Genomic DNA, 26,155 nt, shown 5'->3' with positions numbered 1-26,155 from the left:
TAAACCTTCCTCGTCCTCACGTAAATGTTGATGTATTCAGCACTCTGTCAAGCGTTGATCCGTTGAAAGGGCCTGGTCCAGATTGCTAGCAACCTGCGTTTATAAAACATTGTGCCCGAGCTCTCTCTGCACCAGTAAGCATAATTTTCCAACTCTCAATCTAGGAAAAAGTTTTCCTAAGTGTATGGAAAGAAGTTGCTATTGTTCCCATCCATAAGGCTGGAAACATACACAATATCGAAAATTACAGAGGAATCTCGATATTGAACTGTCCAGCTAAAGTTCAGAAATAGTTTATCTATGATACGATATGCGCTGCATCTTCCAACAAAATTAACGAGTGTCAGCACGGATTTGCCTCAAGACTCGACTTTTCTGTGCTTCAAGACGATATAGACAATATAGAGGAAGGGTGCTTATTAAACGGCATGCAGATCAATGTCCATAAATGTAAGGTGATAAGTTTCGGACGCTTGGCAATTGGCGTTGCGAATATATCCTTCAAGCCTGTGTCATCGAGAGGGTGGATTCTATCCGTGATTTGGGAATGTTCGACAAAAAACTTCGTTTCACTGCCTTGGAACGAGTCCGCCGTATAATAATAGATACATGGTGCTAGATTTGCCAACGATAGAGTCTCGCCGCACTTTCCTACAAATGTTCATGTACAATTACGTTATCAAACAATATTGACTATCCCGACATTCTTTCTAGGATTAATGTGTTTGTTCCTTTTCGTGGTATAAGGAAAAAAGAGAATAACTATAAGCATGCCACTGTTAACACTGATGGTTTATTATCTTGCTCTTACATATGCTAGGCCCATTAGTTTAACACATATTGCCCCAGACACACTACACACATATCAAAGTAATGGGATACAATATGCCAGTCTGTGAATATATGGAGACAGTAGCGCTTCGCTCCCTCTAGTAGTTATAATCTCTTTTATAAGGAATCGTCCGCCTCTGTGGACTCCTAGACACCGTACAGCTTATGTCCAGAACAATCCGGTGGACAGGTATTGTAGCAAATTCCACGAAACTGCTGCAGTTTATGACCTCAATACAACTAAATCTAGTTATAAGTTAGCAATTAAAAAAATTTTAAATTGACATCGACAATACAGTCGTAACTCGTTGGTTGGGCCACAGCCTTTGTCCAACTAACGAATTTGATTCGCTAGTTGGAGTTTGGACCGACTGACAAATGTCAAAAACTCTCCAAAGAAGACATTAGTAGTGTAAAGGATTGTTAGATAGATTGTCCAAGTTAATTTGACATAAGATTTTGGCGTTCAGATGCTTTTTAGTCCGGAGGTCCAACTAAAAAGCGGTCCAGTTAAAAAGTGTCCAAGCAGCGAATCACGACTGCAGTAAAGTAATCTGTACGGTATATGCCGAAGACAAAATACACAACTAAATAAATTATGTGTGTCCCCTATAGTATAATTATATGTCACTAAACGATTTATTTTACATTTTTCAAATAGCCTTACCTCTGCGAAGCCTCATACGTTCTGTTGGAGTATGCAAGAACTTGCATGTTCATGTGGATGTTCATAGAGGGCTTGTATTTACATAATGTCGTCACCGTCACAGTTTTTCAGGGTCGCTTCCCACATACGCTGTACGCCATGCTTGGCTGGGGCGGTCCTATAGCATTGACTGCTATTTGGGCTGTAACCACTGCACAGTACATAGGACCACAAAAGTGAGTATGTATGCGATTGAACGTCATCTCTATAGCATTATCACTTTTCTTTCTGGGATCAAAATCCAGAAAGTTCTCTGCGGTAAGTTAATGAGTTCCAATTTCAAACATCCAATCTTCCAATAAGCACACACATTGGAAGTCACTATATTAATGAAGGAGATACATATAATTCAATAACCACAAAACTCGTATAATTCAATAACCACAAAACTCGTAGGCGACATAAATTTCGTGTACTTTGTCAAAAACAAATCTACTACCATTTACGTCCTGAGGTTAATCAAAATTTGAAAAAGCAGATTGAGTTAGAAATGCTTGAAAAACATTTAGTATCGTGACATTATAGCTATTTGACGCCTCTTCACCTCGTAAAACTGCTATAACCTTTTCAAACTCACATAAAAAATATTATAGATGCGAATAGTAAACAAAATTCCACATTAGATTCGACAATAGTCGGTTCCGACAGCATGAAGTAACAAGTTACTTTACGCTTGTCCGGACATGCCGTAGACTCAGGTGCTTCGCATTTCTAATGCCAAAAGACCCTGACTCCTACGGTAGCAGACAAAAAGTTAAGTCGCCGGTGAGCTCTAAGCTTGCATATATGATCCTTCTACGCTTTTCAAAACTTTCTCCCTTCAACTCCTTGCTCTCCCTTGAGTACTATGGCTCTAAATATTGAAAAATATACTTCACCTTCCAGTCCCTTGCTAATTAAATGCCGTAACAACTGTTGACAGATTCGACAAGGTTTTAAGATTTGTAATACCAACATAAAAGGGGAGACCGGGGCTAGTCGGCGGTGTTTTCAGTTTTCAATTTTTACCGCTTTGATGTAGCTAGATCTTGCAAAATTGAACAGGCGGCATGAAAGAGCAGACTGTTGGCAACATCTCTGATTTTTTTAAAAGTGCATTGTCTCCATTTTTAGAGACAAAAATATGTGATGCGGAAAACCCGCCAACTTACCCCAGCCCCGGGGTAAGTTGGCGGTATGTGAGGGTACGCCAAAATCTAAGCAATCAAATGAAGATGCAATTACTTCAAGGGTCCTTTAGACACGTGTTGAATGTCTTTTCGAGAAAACTGTATATTAACCAACATTTGCTATAATATTGCAGTTTCAACATCCCAGCATTTTGACTTTGACGCGTACTTCCTATTCAAAAGCAAATTTTCGAAATTCTTCATGCGATTGGCCGGAATAAATGTCTCCTACATTGGCGAGATACACAAGAAAAAGATTTTCTTACTTTGGAGTGAATTCCAGAAATAAAATTTTTTGATGACTTTTTTGCACTGTAAATAGAACAACTGCCAACTTGCCCCGCGTGCAGCACCGCCAACTTACCCCAACCGCATATTTTATTAAAAATTATTTACAAAATAACTTTTGTTTGTAGATAGATGTAGTATCTATACGGATACTGAAAGCTCCTTTCACGCGCTATCGAAAAATATAATCATTCGGGAAATAGATTGAAAATCACCCTAAATAACGCAAAGTATTTAAAATTTTGAAAATTTACTTAGTATGTTCGAAAACACAATATCACCCACAACTTCCACCAAACTAATCATTTTGCAACAAAAACACATTGGATAACGGGTTTCACATAGCTTGAGGTACACAAGAAGAGGCAGCGCTATATGTCTAATAGAAACAGAGAAAAAGGGATTCCGCCAACTAACCCCAACCGCCAACTAGCCCCGGGCTCCCCTACAAGAATTCCCTTCTAGTTCACAAGCTCGCGGAATATGTCATACGTATTTATGTGATTTAGCTGACATAGTATCCTAACCATAACTTTCCACATTCCACCTGGTATGAAATCAATTCATTTCATTTCTAGGACTTTTTCAAAAAATGCATGGACTGTATGATTAATTATTTTGTCAACGACGCACGCATGTAATTCCCAAGATTATGCTATTTTACAAAACTGATTCGGCTCAAACATATTTCTTTCGGTGTGTAGCAGTCAGACTAAAAAGTTCTGAAGTGCCCCCCCCCCTTTTTGACAATGTCATGAATTTTGCAAAACATGTTTTAATTTTATTATTTAGGTACCCCTAAACATTTTCATGAAATATTTTGTCGTTATTCGAAATATTTCTAATAGTTTTAGTTAATTGTAAATTTATACACCTTCTTATTATAATATTTTTACAGCCAAAGTTTATTTTCGAATTGCACCAAACTTCACTGGTCGTTTAACAAATGTTTAGTCTTGAAAATGTCGAAAAAAGGTTTAACAAATGTTAACTATTTCTACTATTTTTTAAACAATTTTTCAAAAAATGCTGTTTTAAATGTTTTCTTCACGCGATATTCATACCGTTTAAGTTGTAAAATGTTGCATATATTATCAGCTTTGAAATCCAGGAAAAAAAATTTTGAGCAAACATAAGGTTTTTAAAATATGTATTTGATTTTTTGTGTTACCCGGCATGCGAAAAACAACGCGCGAGAGAAACAGTCGCTGGTCGCCACGGCACGCTTGGACCAACATCGCATGAGTGAGTCGGTGGGAGCTCGCCACGACTCTGACTACATCAAATGCAAAGTTAGAGAATAAATTTCGTTGCGATAGTCTTATCGATAATACCCAGTGCTTTTAATATAATAGTTTATTCATTACATATTTTTGAAAACAACATTTGTAACATATCCTGTGTCATCCGAAAATTTACCATCTAATTTATCTTCATCAATTGTTATTGCATTTCCAGGACAAGTTTTTTTTGTCGAGAAGCGTGAATTTCAAAGTGCAAAATAGAGAATCAATATATTTGAAATAACTCTTTGTCCAATCAAACCATTGTAATTTTATTATAATTGTACAAACAGTATAATGTATAATGTATAATGTATAATGTATAATGTATAATGTATAATGTATAATGTATAATGTATAATGTATAATGTATAATGTATAATGTATAATGTATAATGTATAATGTATAATGTATAATGTATAATGTATAATGTATAATGTATAATGTATAATGTATAATGTATAATGTATAATGTATAATGTATAATGTATAATGTATAATGTATAATGTATAATGTATAATGTATAATGTATAATGTATAATGTATAATGTATAATGTATAATGTATAATGTATAATGTATAATGTATAATGTATAATGTATAATGTATAATGTATAATGTATAATGTATAATGTATAATGTATAATGTATAATGTATAATGTATAATGTATAATGTATAATGTATAATGTATAATGTATAATGTATAATGTATAATGTATAATGTATAATGTATAATGTATAATGTATAATGTATAATGTATAATGTATAATGTATAATGTATAATGTATAATGTATAATGTATAATGTATAATGTATAATGTATAATGTATAATGTATAATGTATAATGTATAATGTATAATGTATAATGTATAATGTATAATGTATAATGTATAATGTATAATGTATAATGTATAATGTATAATGTATAATGTATAATGTATAATGTATAATGTATAATGTATAATGTATAATGTATAATGTATAATGTATAATGTATAATGTATAATGTATAATGTATAATGTATAATGTATAATGTATAATGTATAATGTATAATGTATAATGTATAATGTATAATGTATAATGTATAATGTATAATGTATAATGTATAATGTATAATTAGTACAAACTAGCTCTATACGCGATAGTTTATTTGTCGCTTCATTGAAGATTTGTTCTTGTTTACGTGGAGTAAAACCATTTCTTTCGCATATGTAAACATCAATTCGATTGCATAATTGCAATCCAAATTTTATTTATTTTAATTTGTGCGTATCAACGGAAAGAGTTTCCCTCGCACATTGATTATGTTTTTTGCAAAGAATTACAGAACTCTTCCGGGTGACCTATCAACCACAGAACCATAACTTATTTCAACAAACGAAAACGATGAAGTAATAAACAGTATTTGTGTATCAAGTATAATCGCACCACCTGGTCTCCTAAAACTGATTGATTGAGTCCGTCACACGCCATTTGTCAACCGAAACTCATCATTGCCAAATTTTATACTTGTCTAAATATGTCGCGGAAAGTACGGCTGGTTCGCTAGTGCAAGGTTGGTCCAAGCGTGCCGTGGCGACCAGCAACTGTTTCGCTCGCGCGTTGTTTTTCGCATGCCGGGTAACACAAAAAATCAAATATTTTAAAAACCTTATGTTTGCTCAAATTTTTTTTTCCTGGATTTCAAAGCTGATAATATATGCAACATTTTTCAACGGTATGAATATCGCGTGAAGAAACCATTTAAAACAGCATTTTTTAAAAGTTGTATAAAAAATAGTAGAAATAGTTAACATTTGTTAAACCTTTTTTCGACATTTTCAAGACTAAACGTTTGTTAAACCACCAGTGAAGTTTGGTGCAATTCGAAAAGGTGTATAAATTTTCAATTGACTAAAACTATTATAAATATTTCGAATAACGACAAAATATTTCACGAAGATGTTTAGGGGTACCTGAAAAATAAAATAAAAACATGTTTTGCAAAATTCACCACTTTGTGAAAAATGGGGGGGGGAACATCAAAATTTTTTACTCCACTAGTAAACGATTTGAAAATACATTTTCATTGAGTAAAATAACCAAATAAGGTAAATTGAAATAGACGGTTTTAAGGACAAAACTCCCGGAACTAATCGGATTTTTCCGAAAACAAAACTGCTACATTTAGTTGAAGTTGTGCTATTTTCATTTCAAAAAATAGTATGAATAGCGAGTTTAGAGGTTATTGAATTAAATGTATTTTTTCGTTAATTTCTTTCACAGTACACATAGGGTAATAAACCGATATTAATAAGACAAAATCTCTAGCGCTTTAAGTATGTAATCTTTCTAGTGTTCAGCAAAATGTATTGGTTTTATCTGCGAGTTATTTTTATGGGAACTAGTTTAAATTTTCGCTCCATAAATAATACCGCGATGATTTCACAAAGATATTTAAGGGTACCTGAACAATAAAATAAAAACATGTTTTGCAAAATTCACCACTTTGTGAAAAATGGGGGGGGGCACTTCAAAAATTTTTACTCCACTAGTAAACGATTTGAAAATACATTTTCATTGAGTAAAACAACCAAATAAGGTAAAATGAAATAGACGGTTTTAAGGACAAAACGCCCGGAACTAATCAGATTTTTCCGAAAACAAAACTGCTACATTTAGTTGAAGTTGTGCTATTTTCATTTCAAAAAATAGTATGAATAGCGAGTTTTGAGGTTATTGAATTAAATGTATTTTTTCCTTAATTTCTTTCACAGTACACATAGGGTAATAAACCGATATTAATAAGACAAAATCTCTAGCGTTTTAAGTATGTAATCTTTCTAGTCACGTGTTCAGCAAAATGTATTGGTTTTATCTGCGAGTTATTTTTATGGAAACTATTTTAAATTTTCGCTCCATAAATAATACCGCGATGTTAGAGGTTTAGTGTTGTAGACAGAGTTTTTGAATGTTTAAATATATGACCTAAGTTAAGTTATTGAAGATACGTAGGCTCCATATCTATATATGAAAGGCTATAACAATTTTCTTATAATTTCACTAAAATTTATGTTTTTTCTTGTCTTCTCCGTTTGTTTGTTGGAAAGTGGTTTTAGTGCGTTTCAAGTAAAGTTTGAGCTAAAACATTAATAATATTATGATTTTAAGGAGGGGCAGGGGATTTAAGAGTTTCAGCGCGAAAAAACACATTTTTTGCGATTTTTTTAGAACTTTGCCTGAAGCGAATTGATCAAAACTTTTTTTGTAGATCGTCTCTTGAAAAAACATGATATGCGGTGTTACCTGCCATTCGAAAACTACTTGACAATTGAAAAATTATCTCAAACATTCAACGTAGGGGTTAGGTATTTTTTATATAGAATGTGTATGCAAAGTTTGAAAGAAATCGGTTAAGTAGTTAAGTAGGTTCTACAAAAAACTTCGTCACCGAGTCGTTTATCGATATTTTTGCATAGAAAATAACAGAATGTTATTTAGATGCTATACTATAATGTACAAAAATTTTTATCAATTCACTTCACCCAAAGTTCTAAAAAAATCACAATAAAAGTATTTTTTTTTCACGCTGAAACCCTTACCTCCCCTTAAGAGGGCCTTCTCCTAGATTCAGACTAACTTCTGCGTTTATTCTTTTATTCGATGTTTATCGATAATTACAAAAGGTTTTTTTTTTTAAATTCAAAATTGAGGGTTCAAAATGGCGTTTTTCTCGAAACCATGTTTTTTCTGCTAACGTCAAGAATAGGTCTTATTCTATCACAGCAAAATTTAGTCGACAATTTCAGTAAAATTTTGCCAAATTATCATCAGCTGAAAGGATCAACAATCCAAGATCCAAAGTTCAGTATATTGAATATATCCCACTTGACAGAATTACTTGGCAGAAAATTCAGCAATTGACATTGTCCAACTGGCAGCGCAATTTCCAGTTTCACATTAATCTAACCCGAAATACTCAGAATGCGGTAAGCGGGCTGTCAATTTGACAATTTCAATTGCTGATTTTCAGCAACATGAATCTGTCAAATAGGATAAATTCAAAATGCTCAACTTGTGGCAGTTTGGATTGCTGAACCTTTCAGCTGAGGAAAATTCAGTACAAATATTGCTGACTTTCGGCGACAAAAATTTGGTGATCTGATTTCCTTTACTCAAAAAATGTTTTGAAGTATATACTTTTTTGTCTGTTTTAAAGCTAACATTGCACAGAGGTCAAAATGTGCATTTTCGTGCCTTAAATTATGTTGCAGCTAAACCATAAGGTTTTGAGTTTTGGTGACTTCAAAGAAGTTTTAGGAACTATTAAAACGGAGTTTCAGAAGTAGACGACCTTGTTCAAAAAAGAAGTTTAAAGGCATTTTTGAAATACAACTTTTTACTGAAAGGAGATAGATAGTTTGAATCTTCAGTAAAGTTGTAGTTGTAGTTGTCTAACTTTGCTATTTATGAACGGATTTCCGTCTGGTTATTACCATTTATTAACAATTCGGAATTAACTGAAATTGTGTTTTATTGCTATATTGCTTTGTATTTCAATAGCACACTATTGAAAAACAAGCAAAAATGAATAGATATCGGAAAACGTGAAAACTCCCATACATCAGTCAATCTATTCTGGGCAAAGCCGTCAGTAGGGAGAACATAAGCAACCCAATCAGATGGGGGAGGCAGCGTGACGAATGGAATTATTTCAGTCACTTAAATAAAAAAAAACAAAAGTTACGGGAGACTATTTATACAGGTACCGCGTGTTCGTTCAGAGATGCCAGATTTGCAGACAAATCTGCAAATTCGCAGACTTTTAATTTAAACTGCAGATTTTTTCGATGACGTAGATATTTGCAGATTTTTTAGTTTCGTTGCAGATATTTGCAGATTTTTTAGTTTGGTTGCAGATATTTACAGTTTTTTGAATGTAAAGGCTTTTGGTTACCCTAGCTTTCCAGACATATTTTGTTCTTCCCAGACTTTTAAAATTATTATTGCAGACATTTGAAAAAAGTACCTTGCATCTCTGGTTCGTTTGCGTCAGTCTTTGGTCGATTTTCGCACGAGCAGGACCGGGACAATAATGTCCAGACAGTTCGAGTCGTGTATTCCCGATGGTTTGCAAAGTAGGTGGGTAGGGTTGACTTTGGTTTGAACACTGCAGGGGGCGACATTCTTTCAAAAATTTTTAGTCGATTGATAGTACTTTCAAGATAACACTATTTCATCTGCATATTTTTGCAACTTTTAAGAAGACTGGCTAAGCAACATGACATTTTTAATCAAAGAAACAGCTCTAACTGTTTCTATAAACATCCTAGCGTTTGAAAATATTCTACAAAGTTAACATTTGTGGATTTTTTATAATAGGGAGAAGTGGCCCGATTCGGTCCGCTGGCCAATTCGGACCTCTAGGTGTTTCTCATCTATGGTTATATTATGAAAAGCGTATATATCAAATTTTGCGATTCTTAGTTTTCATGTGCGTGTGCTAGGGGCGAATGTTGTTTTGGTGCGCGTTTTTTGAAAAACCTCTAAGTCGAAAAACAAGACTTTTTTGGCCACAACAGGTTATTAAATGAAGTACATTATCATGATTTTGGATCTGCCAGATAATATCTTTTATTTCATATCTTGTTTTGGGCGAGACTACCAACAGTTTTCGTTTAATCGGTATGTGAATAATAGAATATGGGTTGGTCTAATTCGGACCTTTTGCCATATATACGATCTAATACGCGATCGTGAAAAACCGTTTGAGAAGAAAGTATACGCAGTCGATCGATCTTTCAGAAAAAAACATGTGTTTTCGCAAATCAATTGATAAATTGCGACGTTATAGCTCATTACTTATTATAATTTGGCCTGAGCACCTACTTTGGATGGTTCCTTTTCTACAATGTTTTATATATCAAAGCGATCTTTATTTGACAATTCGAAATTTAGTAAAAATCAAATAAAAATAACTTAGGCCAAAATAGAAAAAAAATTCTTTTGAAAAAGTCGATAAGAAATGGGTGGTCCGAATTGGAACAAGGTTGGCGTAATTCGAACCTTTCATGTACTTTTGCACAGAACCGTTTATACACAATAGCGTTTTCTATGCGATGAAGCGACCAAGTGCATTCGTTGTTTGTAATCCCCATGCAGGATGATGGGCGTTGAAGTCTCCCAGAAGCATAACAGGACCTATTATGCCTTCTAGGACGTCGTTCAGCGCTTTCTGGCATTGTTGATCGCTGGGTGGTATGTAGATCGATACTCCTGTTGCTTGGAACGGTTTGTGGATTCGTACAGTAACAAGCTGTAGACCAATATTGAGCTCAATGCGTTCAAACGGTATATCATCGTGGATTGCTGTAGCAATGCGCTCAATCACTTTTGTTTCTTGTAGGGCGATTACACAGGGCTCGTAATGTGCAAGAAGTTGTTTGATCTCATTCGCATTCGTCCGAAGTCCGCAAATGTTCCATTGCAATGCGAAACATCTATTATCACAACCATCCGTAGTCGTTCGTGTCATATTTGATGATGTGGAATCAGATGATATCCGGCGTGGTGCTATTGGTCGCGATGTATCTTCAACGGCGGAAAGCCAGGAGGAGAATTGCGGAGGCTGTATATCTGAGTGGTAGAAACAGCCTTCTTCCCCCAGTCGATCCCTTCCTGATGAAGTGGAGAAGCTACTTTTTTCTCTTCTTCCTCAAACCGGTTACTTGTTCGATGCCTCTTGTTCACATCTGTAACGAGAGAAACCGCAACAGAATCCGTTCGTACGCGAGCTGGAATGGGGCTGACCTGTGGGACGTCTAGCCCAACAGTGCCAGCCTACACTACACTATTATTTGCAGAACTACCGACAGCAACCGGCACTGGGGAATGACTTTGTGTAGTTTTCTTTGGTTGCTTCTTTGGCCATGATCTTGTCGATGGGCCTTCTCCGGGTGAGGGCGGCGAGTGGTGCCACGAATCCATATGAAAAATATTGTCAATCATATCTAAAAAAACGTTAGGCGCAGCAGTACCTCGTCGCTGTTGTGCTATCTTATGACAAGCGCCATTTTGCACATTTCGAGAAAAACGATTTTTAAAGTTTGAGATTGAATATCTTGCAATTGGTAAATAGTAGAAACAATTCAGATAATACAATTGATGCTTCTGTCTATTCTGTATTAATCTCTCAAATATTATGAAGATCGGTTGACTATATTACGAGTTTTTGCTAAACATGTAAACAAAAGTCGCACTCATACGTGTCATAGGTGTGTATTGATGACAAAATTTGTATGGCGTGTCATAATCGTGCTTGGAAAATTTTCCATAGAAAAAAATCGTCAATTATTAACTTTTATTTATATCTTTGGCTTTATTTGGTCTATAAACAATCGGTGAGATGCATTTTAAAGCAAATGAGTCAGGGAAACTAGAAAAAATAATAATTTTTGGATACAGTGTTGCCAAATATGCTATATTTCAAGTTTAAAACTAAAATTATTTTTTCTCACATTTCGTGTATTTTTATTTTGAAAATGATTTTGCTATTGTGTTTCTCAGACATTTTTACATAGAAAAACATCTAATCCATCAAGATAACTTACGCCAATGCCCAGACACAGCCATTTTAAGCAAATATCATAGAATTTCTCAGCACGTTTCTCGCTATATCTCAGTAACCAAGTAGTATGTCAAAATTCCGAAATCGCCATTTTGTAGAGATTTTTTAGACCAACAATATGGCATATTTAACTCAGTTTACCCCAAAATGGCGTTTGTCATAAGATAGCACAACAGCGACGACCTGTGATTGGGTTGGCAAACCTGAAACTGACCTGAGTGGTCCGACCCCACAGTGCCAACCGCTGTCGTACAAACTACACTACTATGCTCACGAAAACCGACTGCAGTCGGCACTGGGGATAGACTTTGTGTAGCTCTGCTCGTTTGCTCGTAGATAACGATCGGGTTGCTCTGATTTGCTGATTTTCTAGTTGGGGTGGTGATATCGGTGTCCTTATCGGCTACAGAGGTGAATGCACCATCAACGGGTTGGGGTATGACGGCCCGCATAGTTTCTTCGTCCTGCTGTGCTTGCGTTGCAAGGAGTACTACACTTTCCACTCTTCCAAACCGACCTATCTCGTGGTCAGTATTCGTGCGTCGGTTGTCATTGGTATCCAAACGTCGATGAAAATGAGAATTATCGAAGAGGTTGGCTAGGAGGCCTCTCGGTAATCTCAATTTCATCGTCTGAATAACCTATAGTTTCGTTGGTGGTGAGCTCAAGTTATCCGGTTAAAGTTATCGTGGGTTTGCTGAACGGGGTGTGTTGTTTCTGCGGTCTTCCTCGTTTCGAATTCGTATTAACTGCTGGCGAGTTGTTCCTGGATCTTGTTATTGGCCCGGCTGTCTGGTTCGTAGATTTTCGTTCTTTACTGTACTGTGGTTTTTCTTGGCTGGCGGACTGTTGTTTCATCTGGATCGTCAAACGGTGAGATAACATAGTTTTCACTAAAGGGATTGGAATGGCCAGGAGGCGCCATGTTCCGTTTGGAGTTTTAATTCAGCTGTAGAAGCTTATAGCTGAGTTCGAATTCAGGACAGAGCATGTCGTTTCTTTGTTTTCTTAATCTCTTAAGTTCTCACAAGTCTCCTATCTCATGCCTCCACGCGAGTCTAAGTCTATTGATGACATTTGGTCCTTAGACCGGCGATAGTAGCAGAATGAGAGGATGCGAACAGATATAATCAAGGAAACACTACCGTAAAAATGTGTATCTGATCGGAAATCAGCCGCAACAAGACTTTAATCTGACTAGTATCGATAATCGCTGGTCAATACCGTAAACCGGGGTGACTTTGATCATCGGGGTGACTTTGATCACTCGAAACTTTTTTCGAAGATCGCTTATTAAACCAGAATAGTCGACCGAATCATTTTAATTTAGAATGATTTTTACTCTAAACATATAAAATACTGATTTGTTATACTTTTTGAGTATATTGTTCGGTTTTGGGGTACAAAAACTTCAAAAAACCGAAATTTGACTTTACCTTATTTTTACGAAGCTTCGTAAAGTGTCTATTTTTTATAAAACAAATAAATCTCAAATTTGAGCAAAAGTAATAAATTACAAGCGAGTTTTTATTTTCCTTTAGATTGGGATATGCCAAATTTAGTTTTAAGAGATTGTTTATTTTAAATAATTTTTTTTTGAAAAACTAGTTGGCAATTATTTTAAATTATTTTAATCTAAAATTCACAACATTTTTTTTATTGTTCAATATTCCAACGTGTTAAAATGGATGAAACTTTTTGTACATTGATAAAGCACTGAAATAGAATAATTTTAGCAGTTTTAAAGGTTTTCAGAATCTTTTATTCTAGTTGGACACAAATTATACGAATTTTGGTTACTCGAATTTTAAGTACATTGAAATACTTTGTATAATACCAATTAACATCTATTTAACAATGAGTATCTTTCCTGAATTAGTTTAAGCAAACATTTGAATGAAAAACATTGACATCAATAACTTAATGTGGGTGAACATGCAGGTTATCAAAGTCACCCCGGAACACGAAAACGGACTTCAACTTGAAATAATTTTTGAAAAAAATAGCTGTAAGCGGACAATTTTAGGTAAAACCATCCAATCTTGTTCTCCATACATCAGTACATGGTTCAAAAATATTAAACTTGAAAAAATGTGTTACGTCCAAAAATATGTAATGATTACTTCGAAAAGTGATCAATGTCACCCCGGTTTACGGTACGTATTGAAAATTCGCCGCGTCTGTTTTTATGAATCTAATTCCAAGTTCCGTTATTGCTAACCAGCCCGTGTATCAGGTTAACAATTCTTTGTATTTTTCTTCAATGGTCGTTATTATCGCTCGTATACGTGTATTTTACAAATCATCCGATACGTAAAATAGGAAATACATACCTTGATTTATAACATCTCGCGCTATCATAACCCTTTGTCTGTATAACGTGTTATCACTCGGTAGTTTTCAACCAAATAAATATATCGCAGAGAAGAAGTAGCGAATTCCGTCCAAATACCGTTATAATAGATAGTGATCCGGCCCATTACGCAGATAAGATTAGCTTTTCTAGGCAATACTCCCACGGTCGGCTGTGTGGAGTTCAAATTGCTTGTGTTTAGGAAACATAGGATACACTTGGTAGCCGGCTGCTCAGAGTTTAAAAAGAACCAAAAACTAAACAAGATATTTTCTTTTTCGAGTGATTGTGTACTCGAAGACTAACTAAACAACTACATAATAAAATATTCTTTACAGGTCGCATCGCTTGCTTGGAGTGAATTCTAGACCAGGTTTGTTATTTGCTCACACAATGTGCCACAAAGAGCGAAATGCACCGATGAAAAATAGAGCCACACAAAAACACTGCGATGTGCAGAACGACCGCACAAAGAGAAACTTGAAAACGAAAAAGAGAAAGATCTGTTCACCAAGAGCTGCACAATCTCGTTCAAAGAGTCACCTTGAATAGCCACCATTTTTGTGCCTCACCTCACTGGAAAGTAGGTAGGAAGGCGAATCAAACTACAATTCAGATAAAGTTTGATGGGAATAACGTTTCTAAAATGTTTTTTTGCTTCTCTGCTTCCGTGCGCGTGGGACCAAGATTCACACTAAAGAGCCTCTTTATTTCTACTCTTTGATGTTTGCAGCCAAGGAGTAGAATGCACGTATGGGAGCAACACATATCGGAATGAAGAGGTTCTCTTTATTTGCTCTGAGGTGCATTACATCCCTGTCCTTGACCTTATACCCTTCCAAACCACCAACTGCGCGACACCTATGGAAGAGTATGATGAATCGTCGTCCTTCCGTTAAGGTTGCACGGAGAATGCGCAAAATTCGCAAACGAAAAAAGCAGTTTTTTTCCACATCGTATGTCAGATCTTCATAAAAATCAATCAGCGTGTGTAGAATGTTGTTACAGTACTGCTGATTGATTTTTATGAAGATCTGACATACGGTGTGGAAAAAAACTGCTTTTTTCGTTTGCGAATTTTACGCATTCTCTGTGTAACCTTATTTATTTATTTATTTATTTCACTGACATTATGTAACGTAAGACTAAAGTCTTTTCAAATGTTACATCTTGGTGGAATTCTGTGCTTTAATTTGAAAATAATATGAAAAGGTACTAAATCTAATTCTAAATTAATCTAATTCTAATTGTTCTCTAATATCGCACTCTAATTCATGCCGTTGAAATAACAAAGCAGCTCTCGCTTAAAGTTTCTCAATGAGGTAATGGATTTTAAAAAGTATGGCAAGTTGTTATAAACAGAGATACCCCTAACAAACATGGATTGGTTGTAATAAGCAGTAGTGTGCTGAGGTAACTGATAATTAAGTGTACGTGGGTTAAGTAACGGCCTTAGTTTGCAATGTAAATATTCAGGTTTTTTGGAACTGATAAGTCGGTACAGGATCGAACTGGACCGATAAGCATAAAAGTTAGCAAATGAACAACCTATGAGAGATTTTTGCAGATGAGAAACTCGGGAATAGCTGGAGAGGTTGTAGACATAACGAACACACGTGTTTAAAGCAACTCTCAACTTATTCATGGATGCTGCAGACGCATTTGAGTATATGAAGTCTCCATAGATGAAATGTGGTAAAACAAGTGATTTGAAAAGTTTAATTTTAGTGGTAATTTCAAAATGTTTAGTAACTAGATTCAAACGCTTCAGAGTACCGTATATCTTTCCACATTGCGCATTTACTTGGTCATCCCAGCTCAAATTAGACGTGAATATAACACCAAGATTCACAGTGCGATTCACAAATTGGATTAATGCATTGTCTATGTAAAGTTGAGGTGGAGTCGGAAGAATGGTAGATTTGCTTAGTAACTTCGCTTTAGTTTTCGTGGGGTTAACGAAGAGCAGGTTTCGCTGGGACCACAAAAGAATTTTTCTTAAATCATGGTTAATTTTTCTTGCTATACAATGTATACTATATGTTTTATTTGCGCAAAAATAAATCTGAACATCATCTGCAAATAAATGTATCGAGCAAAAATCCAATACTAGAGGTAAGTCATTTATAAAAAGTGAAAACAAAATAGGTCCAAGTACAGACCCTTGTGGAACTCCTGACCCAATGTGCTGAAAGGAAGACATAATCCCATCGAAGAAAACTGCCTGACTTCGATCACACAGATATGACTTCATCAAATTCGCCGCAAAATGAGAAAATTGAAAAGACGATACTAGCTTCGATAAAAACTTACTATGTGACACACGGTCAAACGCTTTGGCAAAGTCAAGTAACAGAAGAATATCTATTCCACGTTTATCAATCACTTGCGAAATATCATCGTGCACTTTCATCAGTGCGGTTTCAGTGCTGTGGAATTTTCTGAAGCCGGATTGAAAGGGATGTAGGAAGTTCATTTCGTTAATGAAAGAAGAAATTTGTTCTTTAATAAGTTTTTCAAAAACTTTAGATATCGTGCTGAGCAAGCTAATAGGCCGAAGATTAGATAAACAAGCTAAATTACCTTTTTGCCTTTCTCAATAGAAAGGTATTGCAATTGCTCTGAAAACCGACTTTTTAACGGAGGCCCGGAGGGCCGAGTGACATATACCATTCGATTCAGTTCGTCGAGTTCGGCAAATGTCTGTGTGTGTGTGTATGTATGTGTGTATGTATGTATGTGTGTGTGTATGTGTGTGTGTATGTGACCAAAAATGTCACTCATTTTTCTCAGAGATGGCTGAACCGATTTTGACAAACTTAGTCTCGAATGAAAGGTACAACGTTCCCATAGGCTGCTATCGAATTTCTAATGGATCCGACTTCCGGTTCTGGAATTACAGGGTGATAAGTACGAACACGCAGAAAATGTCGATTTTAATAAATTCTGCAATGAATGTATAAAGGTGAAAAATTTTCCAAAATATGACCACAACTGCTTCGATTTGTAGTATTAGGTCACTAACATCCATTCAAAGTCTATTTGGCCACATTGGCCACCATCCTCGGTTCCGGAAGCCCCGGCGGAAGTATCTAAATTCAGAATAACAGTCACATCGGTTTCTCGGAGATGGCTAGATCGATTCGACTAAACTTGGCCTCAAATGAAAGGTATTGCGTCCCCGTAAATGGCTATTTAATTTCATCCCGATCCGACTTCCGGTTCCGGAGTTACAGGTTGTGGCGTGCGATCACAGCAAATTGTGATTCAAACCGATACTCCGATGAAAGCAAAAAAGGTAAAAATTTCGCTAAAATGTCTCTCAAACAACTTAAATTTGCTGTTCTAGGTCACCGACGGCCAACCAAACTTTCGTTGACTACATTAACCACCATAGACGGTTCCGGAAGTGCCCGGGAAAAGCGGCCATCTTTCAAAATTTACGAACTCACATCAGTTTCCCGGAAATGGTTGGGCCAATTTTCACAAACTTAGTCCCAAATGATAGCTATAATATCCCCATAGATGTCTATAAAATTTCGTACGGATCGCTTATATGGTTCCGGAAATATAGACTAAACCGTCCGGTCACATATGAAATTCCCATATAAGCCGGAACTCAAATTTTTTTTCAAAGGGGGGACCTCATGAAATTTCAGAAATCGAATTCGTATTTTTGATGCCAAACATCTTTAAAATGCATGAAACGTCGAGATTTTATGTTATCTCGAAAAATTTTTTTTATAAAAATCGACTTTTTGGGACTTTGCCGATTTCGCACCTTTTTGCCTTTCTCAATAGAAAGGTATTGCAATTGCTCTGAAAACCGACTTTTTAACGGAGGCCCGGAGGGCCGAGTGACATATACCATTCGATTCAGTTCGTCGAGTTCGGCAAATGTCTGTGTGTGTATGTATGTGTGTGTGTATGTGCGTCTGTGTGTGTACGCGAACACAATCTCACTCACTTTTCTCAGAGATGGATGAACCGATTTTTACAAACTTAGTCCCAAATGAAAGGTGCAACGTTCCCATAGGCTGCTATTGAATTTCTAATGGATCCGACTTCCGGTTCCGGAATTACAGGGTGATGAGTACGATCACGCAGAAAATGTCGATTTTAAGAAATTCTGCAATGAATGTATAATGGTGAAAATTTTTCCAAAATGTGACCACAACTGCTTCGATTTGTAGTACTAGGTCATTAACAGCCATTCAAAGACTCTTTGGTCACATTGGCCACCATCATCGGTTCCGGAAGCCCCGGCGGAAGTATCCAAATTCAGACTAACAGTCACATCGGTTTCTCGGAGGTGGCTAGACCGAATCAACCAAACTTAGTCTCAAACGGAGGCCCGGAGGGCCGAGTGACATATACCATTCGATTCAGTTCGTCGAGTTCGGCAAATGTCTGTGTGTGTGTGTATGTATGTGTGTATGTATGTATGTGTGTGTGTATGTGTGTGTGTATGTGACCAAAAATGTCACTCATTTTTCTCAGAGATGGCTGAACCGATTTTGACAAACTTAGTCTCGAATGAAAGGTACAACGTTCCCATAGGCTGCTATCGAATTTCTAATGGATCCGACTTCCGGTTCTGGAATTACAGGGTGATAAGTACGAACACGCAGAAAATGTCGATTTTAATAAATTCTGCAATGAATGTATAAAGGTGAAAAATTTTCCAAAATATGACCACAACTGCTTCGATTTGTAGTATTAGGTCACTAACATCCATTCAAAGTCTATTTGGCCACATTGGCCACCATCCTCGGTTCCGGAAGCCCCGGCGGAAGTATCTAAATTCAGAATAACAGTCACATCGGTTTCTCGGAGATGGCTAGACCGATTCGACTAAACTTGGCCTCAAATGAAAGGTATTGCGTCCCCGTAAATGGCTATTTAATTTCATCCCGATCCGCGTTCCGGTTCCGGAGTTACAGGTTGTGGCGTGCGATCACATAGCAAATTGTGATTCAAACCGATACTCCGATGAAAGCAAAAAAGGTAAAAATTTCGCTAAAATGTCTCTCAAACAACTTAAATTTGCTGTTCTAGGTCACCGACGGCCAACCAAACTTTCGTTGACTACATTAACCACCATAGACGGTTCCGGAAGTGCCCGGGAAAAGCGGCCATCTTTCAAAATTTACGAACTCACATCAGTTTCCCGGAAATGGTTGGGCCAATTTTCACAAACTTAGTCCCAAATGATAGCTATAATATCCCCATAGATGTCTATAAAATTTCGTACGGATCGCTTATATGGTTCCGGAAATATAGACTAAACCGTCCGGTCACATATGAAATTCCCATATAAGCCGGAACTCAAATTTTTTTTCAAAGGGGGGACCTCATGAAATTTCAGAAATCGAATTCGTATTTTTGATGCCAAACATCTTTAAAATGCATGAAACGTCGAGATTTTATGTTATCTCGAAAATTTTTTTTTATAAAAATCGACTTTTTGGGACTTTGCCGATTTCGCACCTTTTTGCCTTTCTCAATAGAAAGGTATTGCAATTGCTCTGAAAACCGACTTTTTAACGGAGGCCCGGAGGGCCGAGTGACATATACCATTCGATTCAGTTCGTCGAGTTCGGCAAATGTCTGTGTGTGTATGTATGTGTGTGTATGTATGTGTGTGTGTGTATGTGCGTCTGTGTGTGTACGCGAACACAATCTCACTCACTTTTCTCAGAGATGGATGAACCGATTTTTACAAACTTAGTCCCAAATGAAAGGTGCAACGTTCCCATAGGCTGCTATTGAATTTCTAATGGATCCGACTTCCGGTTCCGGAATTACAGGGTGATGAGTACGATCACGCAGAAAATGTCGATTTTAAGAAATTCTGCAATGAATGTATAATGGTGAAAATTTTTCCAAAATGTGACCACAACTGCTTCGATTTGTAGTACTAGGTCATTAACAGCCATTCAAAGTCTCTTTGGTCACATTGGCCACCATCATCGGTTCCGGAAGCCCCGGCGGAAGTATCCAAATTCAGACTAACAGTCACATCGGTTTCTCGGAGGTGGCTAGACCGAATCAACCAAACTTAGTCTCAAATGAAAGATGTTGCTTCCCCGTAAATGGCTATTAAATTTTATCCCCAACCGACTTCCGGTTCCGGAATTACGGGTTGTGGCGTGCGATCACATAGCAAATTGTGATTCAAACCAATACCCCGATGGAAGCAAAAAAGGTAAAAATTTCGCTAAAATGTCTCTCAAATAACTTAACTTCGCAGTTCTAGGTCACCGACGGCCAAACAAACTTTCGTTGACTACATTGACCACCATAGACGGTTCCGGAAGTGCCCGGGAAAAGCGGCCATCTTTCAAAATTTACGAACTCACATCAGTTTCCCTGAAATGGTTGGGCCGATTTTCACAAACTTAGTCCCAAATGATAGCTATATTCTCCCCACAGATGTTTCGTACGGATCGCTTAGATGGGTCCGGAAATATAGACTAAATCGTCCGGTCACATATGAAATTCCCATATAAGCCGGAACTCAAATTTTTTCCAAAGGGGGGACCCCATGAAATTTCAGAAATCGAATTCGTATTTTTGATGCCAAACATCTTTAAAATGCATGAAACGTCGAGATTTTATGTTATCTCGAAAAATTTTTTTTTTATAAAAATCGACTTTTTGGGACTTTGCCGATTTCGCACCTTTTTGCCTTTCTCAATAGAAAGGTATTGCAATTGCTCTGAAAACCGACTTTTTAACGGAGGCCCGGAGGGCCGAGTGACATATACCATTCGATTCAGTTCGTCGAGTTCGGCAAATGTCTGTGTGTGTATGTATGTGTGTGTGTGTATGTATGTGTGTGTGTGTATGTGCGTCTGTGTGTGTGTGTACGCGAACACAATCTCACTCACTTTTCTCAGAGATGGATGAACCGATTTTTACAAACTTAGTCCCAAATGAAAGGTGCAACGTTCCCATAGGCTGCTATTGAATTTCTAATGGATCCGACTTCCGGTTCTGGAATTACAGGGTGATAAGTACGAACACGCAGAAAATGTCGATTTTAATAAATTCTGCAATGAATGTATAAAGGTGAAAAATTTTCCAAAATATGACCACAACTGCTTCGATTTGTAGTATTAGGTCACTAACATCCATTCAAAGTCTATTTGGCCACATTGGCCACCATCCTCGGTTCCGGAAGCCCCGGCGGAAGTATCTAAATTCAGAATAACAGTCACATCGGTTTCTCGGAGATGGCTAGACCGATTCGACTAAACTTGGCCTCAAATGAAAGGTATTGCGTCCCCGTAAATGGCTATTTAATTTCATCCCGATCCGACTTCCGGTTCCGGAGTTACAGGTTGTGGCGTGCGATCACATAGCAAATTGTGATTCAAACCGATACTCCGATGAAAGCAAAAAAGGTAAAAATTTCGCTAAAATGTCTCTCAAACAACTTAAATTTGCTGTTCTAGGTCACCGACGGCCAACCAAACTTTCGTTGACTACATTAACCACCATAGACGGTTCCGGAAGTGCCCGGGAAAAGCGGCCATCTTTCAAAATTTACGAACTCACATCAGTTTCCCGGAAATGGTTGGGCCAATTTTCACAAACTTAGTCCCAAATGATAGCTATAATATCCCCATAGATGTCTATAAAATTTCGTACGGATCGCTTATATGGTTCCGGAAATATAGACTAAACCGTCCGGTCACATATGAAATTCCCATATAAGCCGGAACTCAAATTTTTTTTCAAAGGGGGGACCTCATGAAATTTCAGAAATCGAATTCGTATTTTTGATGCCAAACATCTTTAAAATGCATGAAACGTCGAGATTTTATGTTATCTCGAAAATTTTTTTTTATAAAAATCGACTTTTTGGGACTTTGCCGATTTCGCACCTTTTTGCCTTTCTCAATAGAAAGGTATTGCAATTGCTCTGAAAACCGACTTTTTAACGGAGGCCCGGAGGGCCGAGTGACATATACCATTCGATTCAGTTCGTCGAGTTCGGCAAATGTCTGTGTGTGTATGTATGTGTGTGTATGTATGTGTGTGTGTATGTGCGTCTGTGTGTGTACGCGAACACAATCTCACTCACTTTTCTCAGAGATGGATGAACCGATTTTTACAAACTTAGTCCCAAATGAAAGGTGCAACGTTCCCATAGGCTGCTATTGAATTTCTAATGGATCCGACTTCCGGTTCCGGAATTACAGGGTGATGAGTACGATCACGCAGAAAATGTCGATTTTAAGAAATTCTGCAATGAATGTATAATGGTGAAAATTTTTCCAAAATGTGACCACAACTGCTTCGATTTGTAGTACTAGGTCATTAACAGCCATTCAAAGTCTCTTTGGTCACATTGGCCACCATCATCGGTTCCGGAAGCCCCGGCGGAAGTATCCAAATTCAGACTAACAGTCACATCGGTTTCTCGGAGGTGGCTAGACCGAATCAACCAAACTTAGTCTCAAATGAAAGATGTTGCTTCCCCGTAAATGGCTATTAAATTTTATCCCCAACCGACTTCCGGTTCCGGAATTACGGGTTGTGGCGTGCGATCACATAGCAAATTGTGATTCAAACCAATACCCCGATGGAAGCAAAAAAGGTAAAAATTTCGCTAAAATGTCTCTCAAATAACTTAACTTCGCAGTTCTAGGTCACCGACGGCCAAACAAACTTTCGTTGACTACATTGACCACCATAGACGGTTCCGGAAGTGCCCGGGAAAAGCGGCCATCTTTCAAAATTTACGAACTCACATCAGTTTCCCTGAAATGGTTGGGCCGATTTTCACAAACTTAGTCCCAAATGATAGCTATATTCTCCCCACAGATGTTTCGTACGGATCGCTTAGATGGGTCCGGAAATATAGACTAAATCGTCCGGTCACATATGAAATTCCCATATAAGCCGGAACTCAAATTTTTTCCAAAGGGGGGACCCCATGAAATTTCAGAAATCGAATTCGTATTTTTGATGCCAAACATCTTTAAAATGCATGAAACGTCGAGATTTTATGTTATCTCGAAAAAATTTTTTTTTATAAAAATCGACTTTTTGGGACTGCCGATTTCGCACCTTTTTGCCTTTCTCAATAGAAAGGTATTGCAATTGCTCTGAAAACCGACTTTTTAACGGAGGCCCGGAGGGCCGAGTGACATATACCATTCGATTCAGTTCGTCGAGTTCGGCAAATGTCTGTGTGTGTATGTATGTGTGTGTGTGTATGTATGTGTGTGTGTGTATGTGCGTCTGTGTGTGTGTACGCGAACACAATCTCACTCACTTTTCTCAGAGATGGATGAACCGATTTTTACAAACTTAGTCCCAAATGAAAGGTGCAACGTTCCCATAGGCTGCTATTGAATTTCTAATGGATCCGACTTCCGGTTCCGGAATTACAGGGTGATGAGTACGATCACGCAGAAAATGTCGATTTTCACCCTCAAAAAGGCAAGCGGGTCTCAGAGGCCCGGCACGTTACAATTTTTTAGTTACAAAAAAATGTGTATGCAGTATAAGCTTGGGCATGGAAATTTTGATAAGTAGCTTTGAAATCTATAACAAAAATAAAGAATTGTGAAATTTTCATCTATGGAGTGATGCGCAGCTATGTTTGAATTTTTTACATGCACAAAAAGGCAAGCCGGGCCTGGCAGGCCCGGTGTGCATGCAATATTTACTAGGAATGCCACGAGTTTTATACACTAATATTTATCTGAAAAAAACATTTTGATGAGTTCATCTTCATATTAGCAGGATTTTTTTTCATGTTTTGGTATATTTTATCTTTTTACCTTATCTTATAAGAAAAAAATCTTGAAAGTTTGAGCGAAATCTATACATTTCTTTTATAAGAAATGAAAAATAGCATACAATAATGACGTGTGTCATATTTTTTTGGGTAAATACTTTTATTTCACCCACTGTGGTCTACTTGACAATTATTTGGATACAACATAACCTAACTCTGTCGTTATTGTCTATTTTTGTTGTCTATTCTTTGTGTTATAGTTGTCGTAATTATTCAAATTGTAGGATCTAAAAGCAACAAAAAATTGAAATGGGTATAAGACGATATGCCCATGTTTTCAATCGTCTCAAAGAATCTGAAATAATGGAAGAAATTCGAACAAATTCATTAGCAGACGATTCCGAAACTGATTTGCAAAGCAAGGAAGAAGATGTGAATGATATTTCTTCCGACGATGAATCTGATGCAGACTCGGAAGAAAAATCTGAATATGTACTCCGGTTAATAGCAACCCAGAAACATTTATTGGTCGTGTTCAAACGAAATGGAGCTCAGAACCAATCGACAGTCAACGTGATCTTCCGAGTACTATCCTTTTGGAAAAATTGACCTTTTTACATCCATCGCCTTATACGCTGAAATCGGGATTTGCTGCGTTTTCGTACTCATCATCCTGTAATTCCGGAACCGGAAGTCGGATCGATTAGAAATTCAACAGCAGCCAATGGGAATGCTGTACCTTTCATTTGAAATCAAGTTTGTAAAAATCGGTGAAGAATTCGCTGAGAAATAGGTATGATATTATCTTAGGAACTTGGTAAGTTCCTCCGGGGCATCAAGAACTGCCATAGCTGGCCAATGTGGTCGAAGTGCCATCGGTGGGTCATTAATGATCTAGACATGCAAAGCCAAGTAATATTGCGCATATTTGAATATCTATTGCATCATTTGGACCTCATGGTGGTATCAGTTTCTACGGAAATTTGCTGTGTTATTGTACTCTTCAACACGTAACTCCAGAACCGAAAGTCGGATCAATAAAAAAAATCAATAGCGACCGATGGGAAGGCTGTACCTTTCATTTGAGACTAAATTTGTACGAATCGGTCCAGCCACCTCTGAGAAAAATCGGTCATTGTTTGCCACATACATGCATCCATACATACATACACACACACATACAGCCATTTTACGATCTCGACGAACTGAGTCGAATGGTATAAGAGATTTGGCCCTGCGGGTCTCGGTTAAAAAATCGAAATTTTGACTGATTGCATAACCTTTCTATGTGAGAACGGCAAAAAGGAGCTGGAGTTCAGACGGGCCTGGGAGGCCCGGCTTGCCCTTTAATGTTAGGATTTTAGGTTGCCTTCACAAGGGTTAAGAAATCCTGCAATGAATGTATAATGGTGAAAATTTTTCCAAAATGTGACCACAACTGCTTCGATTTGTAGTACTAGGTCATTAACAGCCATTCAAAGTCTCTTTGGTCACATTGGCCACCATCATCGGTTCCGGAAGCCCCGGCGGAAGTATCCAAATTCAGACTAACAGTCACATCGGTTTCTCGGAGGTGGCTAGACCGAATCAACCAAACTTAGTCTCAAATGAAAGATGTTGCGTCCCCGTAAATGGCTATTAAATTTTATCCCCAACCGACTTCCGGTTCCGGAATTACGGGTTGTGGCGTGCGATCACATAGCAAATTCTGATTCAAACCGATACCCCGATGGAAGCAAAAAATGTAAAAATTTCGCTAAAATGTCTCTCAAATAACTTAACTTCGCAGTTCTAGGTCACCGACGGCCAAACAAACTTTCGTTGACTACATTGACCACCATAGACGGTTCCGGAAGTGCCCGGGAAAAGCGGCCATCTTTCAAAATTTACGAACTCACATCAGTTTCCCTGAAATGGTTGGGCCGATTTTCACAAACTTAGTCCCAAATGATAGCTATATTATCCCCACAGATGTTTCGTACGGATCGCTTATATGGGTCCGGAAATATAGACTAAATCGTCCGGTCACATATGAAATTCCCATATAAGCCGGAACTCAAATTTTTCCAAAGGGGGGACCCCATGAAATTTCAGAAATCGAATTCGTATTTTTGATGCCAAACATCTTTAAAATGCATGAAACGTCGAGATTTT

At 37.3% G+C, this 26,155-nt stretch overlaps 1 protein-coding gene across 10 annotated transcripts in view; it reads left to right on the top strand.

Annotated features, from left to right (window-relative positions):
• The window catches only part of LOC131683320 (PDF receptor), a 688,155-nt gene that overhangs the window by 559,152 nt on the left and 102,848 nt on the right, over positions 1-26,155 (top strand). For all 10 annotated transcript variants that reach the window (XM_058965190.1, XM_058965194.1, XM_058965191.1 and 7 more), the window contains one exon: positions 1,493-1,713. In XM_058965190.1, the coding sequence (XP_058821173.1) occupies positions 1,493-1,713 (221 nt within the window). The remainder of the gene's footprint in view (positions 1-1,492; positions 1,714-26,155) is intronic.

This window comes from Topomyia yanbarensis, chromosome 2 (genome assembly GCF_030247195.1).
Source record: "Topomyia yanbarensis strain Yona2022 chromosome 2, ASM3024719v1, whole genome shotgun sequence".
Lineage (NCBI taxonomy): Eukaryota > Metazoa > Arthropoda > Insecta > Diptera > Culicidae > Topomyia > Topomyia yanbarensis.
Note: the sequence above shows the minus strand (reverse complement) of the source record. Positions and strands in the feature narration are given on the sequence as shown.